Source organism: Lonchura striata, chromosome 22 (assembly GCF_050655825.1).
Source record: "Lonchura striata isolate lonStrDom1 chromosome 22, ASM5065582v1, whole genome shotgun sequence".
In the NCBI taxonomy this organism is placed as follows: domain Eukaryota; kingdom Metazoa; phylum Chordata; class Aves; order Passeriformes; family Estrildidae; genus Lonchura; species Lonchura striata.
This window is the reverse complement of record NC_140724.1, coordinates 3,963,915-3,975,743: the sequence shown is the minus strand read 5'-3', so window position 1 is coordinate 3,975,743 and position 11,829 is coordinate 3,963,915. Positions and strand designations below refer to the sequence as shown.

The 11,829-nt window shown below is 49.8% G+C and overlaps 1 protein-coding gene across 1 annotated transcript; it reads left to right on the top strand.

Moving 5' to 3' along the window:
- Nucleotides 1-675: 675 nt before the first annotated feature.
- Nucleotides 676-6,027, top strand: NEFL (neurofilament light chain). Its single transcript, XM_031506746.3, has 4 exons — nucleotides 676-1,754; nucleotides 3,323-3,447; nucleotides 4,399-4,715; nucleotides 5,467-6,027. The coding sequence occupies exons 1-4, from the start codon at nucleotides 705-707 to the stop codon at nucleotides 5,643-5,645; spliced, it is 1,671 nt and encodes a 556-aa protein (XP_031362606.1). The 5' UTR covers nucleotides 676-704; the 3' UTR covers nucleotides 5,646-6,027.
- The last annotated feature ends 5,802 nt before the right edge of the window (nucleotides 6,028-11,829 follow it).

Sequence of the window (11,829 nt, the reverse complement as noted above, 5' to 3'; positions counted from 1 at the left end):
TGAGGTGGGGCCGAGCCCAGGCTGCTCCGGAGTAGGCCGGTCCCGGCTCCCCGCGCCCGCGGGGATGCTCGGAGCTGTCCAGGCATCCATTCCCTCCCGTGATGGCCAGAGCTGTCCGGGCATCCCTTCCCTCCCGTGATGGCCAGAGCTGTCCGGGCATCCCTTCCCTGCCGCGATGCCCGGAGCTGTCCGGGCATCCCTTCCCTGCCGTGATGGCCAGAGCTGTCCGGGCATCCCTTCCCTGCCGCGATGCCTTGAGCTGCCCGGGCATCCCTTCCCTGCCGTCATGGCCAGAGCTGTCCGGGCATCCCTTCCCTGCCGCGATGCTCGGAGCTGTCCGGGCATCCCTTCCCTGCCGCGATGCTCGGAGCTGCCCGCGCATCCCTTCCCTGCCGCGATGCCCGGAGCTGCCCGCGCATCCCTTCCCTGCCGCGATGCTCGGAGCTGCCCGGGCATCACTGGGGCGAGGTCCTGCCCGTGCCGCTGAGGCCATCAGAGCAGTGAGGGAATGAATGCCTGCATCACTCCGGGCATCCCCTCCCGGCGGCGGTGCCTGGACCGCTCCGGGCGTCGCCTCCCCGCCGCGGTGTCTCCGCGCTCCGCCCCGTCCCCGCCCGGCGGCCGCACCGCCCGCCCTCCCCGCGCATAAATATCGGGGTGCGGGCGGTGCCCGCCGCAGAGCCGTCTCCGGAGCCCCCGCAGCCATGAGCTCGTACGGCTACGACCCGTTCTTCCCGTCCTACAAGCGGCGCTACGCGGACAGCCCGCGCATCCATGTGTCGGTGCGCAGCGGCGGCGGCTTCGGCTCGGCGCGCTCTGCGTACTCCAGCCTGTCCGCGCCCGTGTCCTCCGTGTCCGTGCGCCGCAGCTACGCCGCCTCCAGCGCCTCGGGCTCGCTGCTGCACTCGGTGGACAGCCTGGACCTGAGCCAGGTGGCCGCCATCAGCAACGACCTCAAGTCCATCCGCAGCCAGGAGCGAGCGCAGCTGCAGGACCTCAACGACCGCTTCGCCTGCTTCATCGAGCGCGTCCACGAGCTGGAGCAGCAGAACAAGGTGCTGGAGGCCGAGCTGCTGGTGCTGCGGCAGAAGCACGCCGAGCCCTCCCGCTTCCGCGCCCTCTACGAGCAGGAGATCCGCGAGCTGCGCTTGGCCGCGGAGGAGGCGACGAGCGAGAAGCAGGCGCTGCAGGGCGAGCGGGAGAGCCTGGAGGAGACGCTGCGCGGGCTGCAGGCGCGCTACGAGGAGGAGGTGCTGAGCCGCGAGGATGCGGAGGCGCGGCTGCTGGAGGTGCGCAAGGGCGCGGACGAGGCGGCGCTGGCGCGGGCGGAGCTGGAGAAGCGGGTGGACAGCCTGCTGGACGAGCTGGCCTTCCTCAAGAAGGTGCACGAGGAGGAGCTGGCCGAGCTGCAGGCGCAGATCCAGTACGCTCACCTGTCCGTGGAGATGGACGTGTCGGCCAAGCCCGACCTGTCGGCCGCGCTGCGCGACATCCGCGCGCAGTACGAGAAGCTGGCGGCGCGCAACATGCAGAACGCCGAGGAGTGGTTCCGCAGCCGCTTCACCGTGCTCAGCGAGAGCGCCGCCAAGAACACGGACGCCGTGCGAGCCGCCAAGGACGAGGTGTCCGAGAGCCGCCGCCTGCTCAAAGCCAAGACGCTGGAGATCGAGGCCACCCGCGGCATGAACGAGGCGCTGGAGAAGCAGCTGCAGGAGCTGGAGGAGAAGCAGAGCGCGGATATCTCCGCGCTGCAGGTGAGGGGGCGTGGGCTGGGATGGTCCCTCAGGGGACGAGGGTCGGGGTCCATCAGGGGAGGGGATGAGGGGGTGTGCAGGGCTCGGCAGGTCAGGAGAAGCTGGGGTTTGAAAGGTTGTGAGGGTGATGGGGTTTGGAAGGCTCTGCAGGTGAGGGGATGATGGGGTTTGGAAGGCTCTGCAGGTGAGGGGATGATGGGGTTTGAAAGGTTCTGAAGGTGAGGGGATGATGTGGTTTGGAAGGCTCTGCAGGTGAGGGGATAATGGGGTTTGAAAGGCTCTGCAGGCAAGGGGATGATGGGGTTTGAAAGGTTCTGAAGGTGCGAGGGTGATGAGGTTTGGAGGGCTCTGCAAGCGAGGGGATGATGGAGTTTGAAAGGCTCTGCAGGTCAGGAGAAGTTGGGGTTTGAAGGGTTCTGAAGATGCAAGGACGATGGGGTTTGCAGGACTCTGCAGGTGAGGGGATGATGGGGTTTGAAGGGTTCTGAAGATGCGAGGGTGATGGGGTTTGAAAGGCTCTGCAGGGGAGGGGGTGATGGGGTTTGCAGGGCTCTGCATGGGACAGGGCTCAGGTTTTACAGGGTTCTGCAGGTGAGGGGTTCCAAGGTTTTCTGGGTTCTGCAGGTGAGGGGTTTCAAGGTTTTCTGGGTTCTGCAGGTGAGGGGTTCCAAGGTTTTCTGGGCTCCGCAGATGAAGGAATGGACATTGGGGTGTGAAGGATTCTGGCGGTGAAGGGGTGGATGTTGGGGTTTGAAGAATTCCGCAGGTGAGGGGGGTCAGGGTTTGCTGGGCTCTGCAGGTGAAGGGATGAATGTTGGGCTTTGGAGGGATCTGCAGGTGAGGAGATGTCGGGGTTTGAAGGGTTTTGCAGGTGAGGGGGGTCAGGGTTTGCTGGTGAGGGGAGTCGTGGCTGCAGAGCCTCACAGATGAGGGGATCGGGTTTGGGGGCGTTGTCGGGGGCATCTCTGCAGATAAGGCATCCTGAAATCCCAGTGCAGAATGCCACAGAGCTATAAAGGAGGATGTGGTGTGGAAATACAGACCCAAATCGGGATCTGAATTATCAAAATCATCCCAGACATTAGTTCTGGTACTGCTTATCTAAAGTGTGAGCTGTTATAAAATCAGAATGCAAAATGCCCCTGATAAAGCTCAATATCCATGTGTCCATGTACTGATGCAGCCAGAACTATACCAGAAAATCATGGAATCCCAGAATATCCCGAGTTGGAAGGGACCCGCAAGAATTAACAATGGATATCCCTAAGCTAAAATTTAAAAAAAGTACATAAAGGTCAAAATCAAAATGAAACAAAATACAGATTTCACTGTGCTTTAGCACTTGGGTACCAGAAAATTTGGCTTTTTGTGTTAAATAGAACTGGAATAATGTGGGGTAGAAAACCTACCAAGAAGGTGTTAAATGATGCTGTTTGGCTGAGAGTGGGAGCTGTGCAGTTTCTGCCTGCTAGAGCAAGATTAAATTAAAAGGATTGGAGAAATTCCCTGTGATTATTGCTAGGCTTGAGAACAGAATTTTATGCTGTCAATGTTGTTCCATCCAACAGGATACAATCAACAAATTGGAGAATGAGCTGAGAACCACAAAGAGTGAGATGGCTCGGTACTTGAAGGAATATCAGGACCTGCTCAATGTGAAAATGGCCCTGGACATCGAAATTGCAGCTTATAGGTATGGTGGGGGATGTTTTAATGAGCCAGAACTCAGAGCACTTCCCATTCTCTTCAGGAGAATTCAGGTTATTTTTCATCGCCCCAGCAGAAATTTTCATAGGTCTGGGGCAGTTTAATCAGTTCCTCTCTATGTGCACACAGAATTTTTAGCTTGGCAATAAATGATCTCAGTTCTCCATCCTTACAGATAAAAGTACCTCTTCTGTACTTGGGGGAGAGGTTTTGTGTCAATGGAATTCTTCAATACCAACGGCTCATTCTCAAAATGGGAAATCCCTCAAATGCCCTAAGAGCAGGGTTTTTTTTTTTTCCTAACTAGTAAATCTACAAATTAAATATTTTCCAGTAGAATTGCTGCTGAATAACTGTGATATTTTGTCTCGGATACTGAGAGATTTCAATACTGGAACAGCATTTCTGTGGAAGCCACAAGGGGGAATACTGAGAGAGCAGCTCCAAGCCTTGTCTGACAGCTCGGCAGCAAATTGGTCTGTGCGAGCTGCAGGGTGGCAAAATACACCTCGAGTTTCCCTTGCCAGAGAGGTTTCCCTTCTAGAGAGGTTTTCCTGTTCCTTCCCACAAGGAAAGGTATTGATTTGCCCGGAATGGGCACGTCTGAAGAAATTATTCCAAGAAAATATAGAGTAGCACTGGCACATGGAGCAAAGCTAGCCCTTCATGAATAACCACATGTGCAGCCTGCAGGGCTTTTGAAGATAGTCTTTTCTCCAAGTTTTACCTACTCCTCTCCTCACTGATCCCACAGACACCAAACAACCTCCTGCCACAATTTAACGGCCACATTTGATGTTGATTTGATAAAATTCCCAATTTTCAGAAGGGAGCTCCTGCTTGTTGCACCCTCAGCCAGTGAGACCCATCTCAGAGATGCCGAGTCCTGCTTGCAGCACAAAACTCATTCCCCCTGCCTTTTATTTCTCCCTGCTAGGAAACTGCTGGAAGGGGAGGAGACCCGGCTGAGCTTCACCAGCGTGGGCAGCATCACCAGTGGGTACAGCCAGAGTGGCCCCACCTTTGGCAGGTCGGCCTTCAGTGGCCTCCAGGCCAGCTCCTACCTGCTGACCACCCGCTCCTTCCCCACCTACTACTCCAGCCACGTGCAGGAGGAGCAGATTGAAATCGAGGAAACCATCGAGGCTGCTAAAGCAGGAGAAGCCAAGGCAGCTCCTGCAGAAGAGGGTGAGGAGGAGGAGAAGGAGGAAGGAGAGGAAGAAGCAGGAGAAGAGGCTGAAGAAGAGGAGGAAGGTACTTCGAGTTACTTGTAAATCCCTTTTATTCATGCTGCACCCTGCTCCTATGGTATCCCTATAAACCCTATTTTTTATCCTATAAACTCCAGAAATCCCAATGATAAAATCTAATGATTGAAATTCTTTCCCTTTTTACTCCTATGAGCCAAAGGATGGTGGGGTTAAGCACATGGAATTCACCATGAAAGTCTGAATATTGAATGGAAGATAAGGTTGATGGTTCAAATCAGGCGGATTTTAGGTTTCCAAAACCCCCAGTGATAATGTTCAGGTGTTGCAGGCATCCTCAAAAAGAAGGACCAAGGCCATCCTGAGCTAAATATGAATTCCCAGAGAGCAGCCCGAGATAATGGGAGCTTCAGCTGATGTGTGAGGCTGGAATTATGAATTCATGCATGGCAACATCACTCCTCTGCCAGGCATCGGTGGCCATTGAATTATGAGGGGTTCGTTACTGTAAAGTTTAATTAGCTGTAATTTCACTAGAATTAAAGAGTCAATTGGAGAGCAGTGAAAGATAATTCAAGTCTTTGGATAAGGCTTTAAGCACTGAGTCCAGAGCTGATATTTTTCAAGGCCGTGATTTGTTTTTATGAAGTGTTTCACTGCCCCTGAAATCCAGGAGAAACTGCTGGTGCAGTTTTGCTGTCCTGGCTGCCAAAAGGTGTGGGGGGTTGAAGGGGATTCCCATGGAACTGGCAGCAGGAATTGTACCTGGATGTGAAATACCTTTCTGTCCTTCAAAGGTGCTAAGGAGGAATCAGAAGAAGCCAAAGAGGGTGAGGAAGAGGAAGGAGAAGGGGAAGAAGGAGCAGCAGAAGAAGGGGAGGAGTCCCAGGAAGCTGCTGAGGAAGCTGCTGAGGAGGAGAAGGAGGAGAAAGAAGCAGCAGGAAAGGAAGAGAGTGAAGGCAAGAAGAAGGCTTGACCTGGGGGCAGCTTTCCATCAGAACCAACGAGTGACTGAGCTCCAGCTGCAGTCTCACCTATTTAATTCAGTGATCACTGAGGTTCCAGTTCATGATTATGATGTTTCTCCCTGTGCAGAGTCTGAGTTTGCTTGCAGAGCACCCAAGGCTTGCTCCCCGAGTGCCGCATGGTTCCACGTATGAGTTCAGGGCTTCTGTCCTTCCTGGGTGACCCAGAACCTTAACATTTCAAATGGGGGGGGAAAAAAGTGGTGGGAATGAAAGGTTACCTTTAACTTGCATTTAAAATAATTCTGGAAACGGTGGGTGGGGGAAGTGATGGAGGCTTCATTAAGTACGTGCAATAAAGCAGCCAATAAAGTTCAGAAATGCTTACACGGATTCCTCGTGCATGTCCTGTGTCACTGATGCCCTCAAAAGTTTGGTAAAGGGGTTTATCCCATTCATCTTGTGAATGAGAAGTGGGAAGAATCTGTTGGGGGTGTAAAATTTCACACATTTTATAAAAATGCCCTGGGATGTGGTGGTTTCTGGGATGGGTCTCACTGGCTGAGGGTGCAACAAGCAGGAGCTCCCTTCTGAAAAATGGGAATTTTATCAAATCAACACAGGGGAAAAAGCAAATGTGGCTGTTAAATTGTGGCAGGAGATTGTTCAGTGTCTGTGGGATCAGTGAGCAGAGGAGTAAGTGAAACTTGGAGAAAAGACTTCAAAAATAACATTACAATCAAGGCACGAGGAGCAGTCAGAAGGATGGATGCTGCAGGGGAAGGAGCTGCCTCTCTCCCCCAGGTGCTGTCTGAGCTCAATCCTGTCAGGGCTGAAGAGCCACATTTTCTTCTGAGAACTTCCCAGGGCCTATTAAAGTTTTGACTGAGCTAAAAAAAGGCACAAGGAAAGAGCATCTCAACAGCAGCACAATTCCACAAGCCATGTCCTGTGCTCTGGGCCTGTCGATGTTCAATTACCTAAAGCTGACACAGAAAATTAAACCTCATAATGCTGCAAATTAAACCAATTTAAATAAATGAAACCCATGGAAATTTGAGTTAAAGTAGGCATTAATGGCTGCACTAGACTTTACAGGAAGATTTGTCTGGATGAGTTTTTGCACAGGATTTTGGGGTAACTAGATTTTATGCACTGGTGATGGGGCATCAGTTTGATTTGCATTGGTTCTCCTCAACAGCTTTGTACACAGAGAAAAGAAATCTCTTTTTTATATACACTTTTTTAGGAGGGTTTAAAGGGTGACAAAAAAGATGATGATGAATGAAGTAAGCACTTACAATTATTATTCCACATTCCCAAGAAAAGCAGCAAGAGAAAGAAGAAGAAGCTTGGTCAAACCATTCAGCAAAGCAGTAATTCCAGTAACTCAGAGTTCCACTATAATTTCCAATCTTTTTTTTTCCCTACTTTCTTATGAGTTTGATGCTTTTGAGAACCAGAAGTAAAATAATCTTCACTTTCTTCAACAACACCTCTTAAATATTTCATTTTCCATTTCCCCCCTGCTTTTAATGGCGATTTTTCTCCCTGTGTTTATGCAGAACTATTGCTACAATGCAGATTTTACTTTTTCCTCTCCAGGACAGGGGTGAGGAGAGCTGGGGGGACTTGCAGAGCTCTTTCCAGAGAGCTTTTAAAGCAGTGGGGGGATGGAGGGGAGCTGCTCCTGCGGGGTGTGACAGCTCCAGCTCCCCCAGCACTGTTGGGGCTGCTGCTGGGAGATAAGGAGTGAGAGCTGGTTCTGAGAAATGAGAGCAGCTTCTGGGAAATGAGAGCAGCTTTGGGAAACTCCCCAAGTGCTCCTGGCACTCAGCTGGGAGAGAGGGGCTGCTCCTGTGCGGCAGGCACGTTTCTCTCCCTCTCAGGATGTTCATAGAGGTGCACAGAGAAATGAAAGAGAAAACAATTTCTGTTTCTGCTCCTTGTTTTTCCCACGTGGAATGTGTTTGGAGAATTGTTTCCCTGGGGTGATGGCTTGGTTGGATTCTGGTGAGGATTGAGCCTGATGGCCAATCCAATCCAATCCAATCCAATCCAACCCAATCCAATCCAATCCAATCCAATCCAATCCAATCCAATCCAACCCAACCCAATCCAACCCAACCCAATCCAATCCAATCCAATCCAATCCAATCCAATCCAATCCAATCCAATCCAACCCACCTGTGCCTGGTTTCTTGAGAGAGGGTCACGAGTTGTGTTAGAGTTAGATAGAGTCAGAGAAAGTCGTATGTAGTTTTAGTATCCTCCTTTTCTATAGTATATTAATGTATTTTAGCATAGTTACAATAAAGAAATCATTCAGCCTTCTGAATTGAGTCAGACATCATCATTTCTTCCCATTGAGAAGATACAACTCGTGACCCTCTCTGAGAGTCCAGCCCCAGGTGGGTTGGGTTGGATTGGGTTGAGTTGAGTTGGGTTGGATTGGATTAGATTGGATTGGATTGGATTGGATTGGATTGGATTGGATTGGATTGGGTTGGATTGGATTGGATTGGATTGGATTGGATTGGGTTGGATTGGATTGGATTGGATTGGATTGGATTGGATTGGATTGGATTGGGTTGGATTGGATTGGATTGGATTGGATTGGGTTGGATTGGATTGGATTGGATTGGATTGGATTGGATTGGATTGGATTGGATTGGATTGGATTGGATTGGGTTGGATTGGATTGGATTGGATTGGATTGGATTGGATTGGGTTGGATTTGCCATCAGGCTCAAACAATCCTCACCAGAATCCAACCAAGCACTCACCCCAGGTAAAAAATTCTCCAAACACATTCCAGATGGGAAAAACAAGGAGCAGAAATAGAAATTGTTTTCTCTTTCATTTCTCTCCGTGCACCTCTATGAAAATTCCTGAGAGGGAGAGAAACGTGTTGCCACATCAGCCCTCTGCATCGCTCTTCTCTTTGGGAAGCAAAGCTCCCCCGTGCAGCCCGAGCAGCACGGGCAGAGCTCCAGCAGCTCTCCCCTCTCTCCTGCTGCCGTTCCCAGGCTGATCCCTGCTCCCTCGGTTATTTTTATTGCGTTGCAGCTCCTTTTTAATGCGTTGCAGCTCCGCAGGGCTGAGTCAGCCCCGGCAGGAGCTGCAGCAGGGCTGGCTCTGCGGCGAGCCACGGGCTGGGTCCCCAGTCCTGCCCTGCTGCCCAGCCTGGAGGGGACAGCTGGGCTGGGTTTCTGGGCTCCCGGAGCTGTGGGATGCATCCTGCTGCCGGCAATTTTACCTTGGAAAATCCAGGCGCTGCCTTTGACGCAATGCAGTAAAAGCTGGCAGAGGGAGGCTCAGGAGAAACTTTCAGCCGAGTTGCAGCTGCGAGTGAAGCCAGAAGTGTCCTGAGGGTCTTTCCTGCTCTTTGGGTCTGGACCAGGCTGAGATTTCATCCCAGGGAGGTGCTGGATGCTTTCCCAAGGTGCACACACACTCCTCCCACCCCTCCTCGCCCCTCACCTGTACAGAACACTCACGTTGCAGAAATTCACTTTCTAATGACTCAATAATTCACAGTTCATCATTTGCTGCCATCCCAGATTTGTTAAGGATACTTTAATCCTGAAAAAGCAGCAAAAAAAACCCAAATGTGTATAGGGAGAGCACAAACCCAGACGGCTGGAGAATATTCTGGTGCCTGACTCAGCTCCCTGGCAAATGCATCCTGTTTGTGTTTTGTAACCCTTCCCGGCTTATTCCCACCTGGAATTCTGTTCTGGGATGCTGAAAGATAACTGTAGCACCTCCACAACCCAGCACAGGAAAAAGATCCTGGTTTAGAGCTCTCAGCTCTTGAAGCCACAGCGGTCTGAATATCCCACCTTTAAAAATATGCAGAAATCTTCACTGTAAATTCCTTTAATTATTATTTTTCCCTTCATAGATATTTTTTTCCTATTGTTTAATGAACTTCTTTGTCTGAAAATAATTATTCCCATCACTTTTTCTGTGCAGTCTGGAGGAGTAATTGGTGCAGAACAGGCAAATAACATCCTATTTATGCCTCTCTGCCCGGGAATTGTGCTTTCCTTTGAATCTGTTTGATTGCAGATGCCAGTAGACAAAACCTCTTGGCACCATTAAATATTAATCAGTTCTTACAGTTTTATAAACATTTAGAAATGTGTTAACCACTTGCTTGTTCCTCTTAGGATTTGCTGGGAACATCTGCAGTGGGAAATGGACTAAATGCAAAAAACCAGAGTGTTAGAGCAGGGGAAATAAAAATACAGTTGGGGTAATAACTAAAAGCTGTGCGATATTTTGGGTGGGAAAGGGGTGAAATGAGGATGTTGTGAGGATCATGCCAAGGGTTTTCCAACCAGAAGCACCCAGGGAATGGAGGTACCCTGGGGTTAGCCCAGTCCCAGGAGCAATCCTGGATTGCCGAGTGCAAACAGGAACAAACCCACACAAATCCTGATTTTGGGGTCCCTGGAGCTGTGTCCCACCAGCACCGAAGAGAAAGAAGAGCAAAGGAATCCCAACATGAGGAACAGCCCTGCTGGGGTCCCACCTGCACATGTTAAATGTTCCCCAGTCTCCTGCTGATGCCAACATTGAATCCACGTGCAAGGTGGCCTTTCGTCTCCGTGCTGGACATTCCCAACTTCCCACTCTGAGGGATGGATTTTGCAGTTTTGGACATTTTAGTGGCTTCTAGAACTTATTTGGAAGCACATCCACATAATTCCATGTCAAATATTGGTCTCTGCTTTAATCATGTTGCTCTCTTGAAAATTTTGTTTAAATCTGAGGGGAAAACACCTTCAATGGTCACAAACCTTTGGGCACTTTGTGTTTTGACACAATTTGATGTCAATACCAAAACCAGGGGAGTGCTGAACTCCTTATTCCTAAAGGTAAAGTTATTTTTGTGTCACACCCACACGTGACTACGGAGAAGCTGCTGTTTAATTTGTTAACTCTGCTTTAATTAAGCATCACTCAGCAGCCAAGCTGTCGAGCACAGATTCCCATTATTGAGAGCAGCAGGAGAAACATCCATGGGTTTATTTGGAAGCCTCATCTGCTGTGGGCTCTCCACCACTTCTCCAGTGAAGAACATGCTGAACCCTTTCAATTAAAAACTCCTTGATCTTCAATTATTGATGGGGCGAAGGCACATGGAAATTCTAGATTTTAACCAGACCCTCAATTCAGCAACAGAGTTCAGGGTAGTCCATGGCCTGAATGCAGGCGTGGAAATTATTTGCATTTCTTTGTGAGTTATGGGAGGTGGGGCAGCAGCTGGAATCTTAATTTTCTTTTTAAAATGGAAAATACACACAATATTAATCTTATAATGACAAAGCAATTCCCACATTGGAGTTGGGGGTTTATCTCTTCCCTTTGTTTCATTTGTCTCCGTCTATTTTTCCATGTGCAGCAATTTTCTGTTGGCTTTGTTCTTAACAAAATAAACTAACCTCCTTGGGTTAATTTTTGATTTTAGAGTTTTGTGTTTAGAGGCAGATTGAACTTTTTGGTTATTGGAACCAGAGAATTAACGAGGAGGTTCCCATACAATGAAAGCAAGAGGGGGTAAAATAATCAGAACCAAACCCATTTCGAGGGTCTTGTGGTGGCTTGGCTGAGTCCCTTTAATGGGATTTTGCTCAGTTAAGTGACAAACTGGTGCCACAGAAGATGCCACAGCCAGCCTCTCTCCCCAGGAAAATCAAGGAATTATTTGGAAATTGGCTCTCCGTGTGTGGATGTTGGGGTGTAAGGAGGACAACAATATTGCAACAATACTTGCAGATTTTAACATTTTTGGTTCGGTACAAGCAGGACTGAGGGCTTAGAGACTTTCTTTCCCCTCTTAAAAAAAAAAAGCAATTGCAACCCTCCTAAGCACCTCAAGGCCAGGCAGAGGTGTTCAATGGATTCCTCTTTCCTCTAGAAAATTTGGGATATGGCTGTTATTTTCTTAATCCAGCCTTTTTGTTTTTAGAGGAATTTTGTCCATCATATCCAACACCCAAGCCACAGAACGTCCTGCGCTGGATGGGACCCCCAAGGACCATGAAAGTCCAACTCCAAGACAAATGAGAACATTAAAGAAAAGATCCTCAACCAATTATCAACCCATGCAGCTGCATTCCCATTCAGGAGAGCATCCAGCTTAGGGAAGGGCTTAAATTGGGAAAAAAAAGCCATCAGAACAAG

Bases quoted from the DNA above. Each gene is read 5' to 3' on its own strand.
- NEFL (XM_031506746.3), top strand. From the start codon at position 705: ATGAGCTCGTACGGCTACGACCCGTTCTTCCCGTCCTACAAGCGGCGC. The intron at 1,755-3,322 runs GTGAGGGGGCGT...TCCATCCAACAG, and splicing joins CGGATATCTCCGCGCTGCAG to GATACAATCAACAAATTGGA. The intron at 4,716-5,466 runs GTACTTCGAGTT...TGTCCTTCAAAG, and splicing joins GGCTGAAGAAGAGGAGGAAG to GTGCTAAGGAGGAATCAGAA.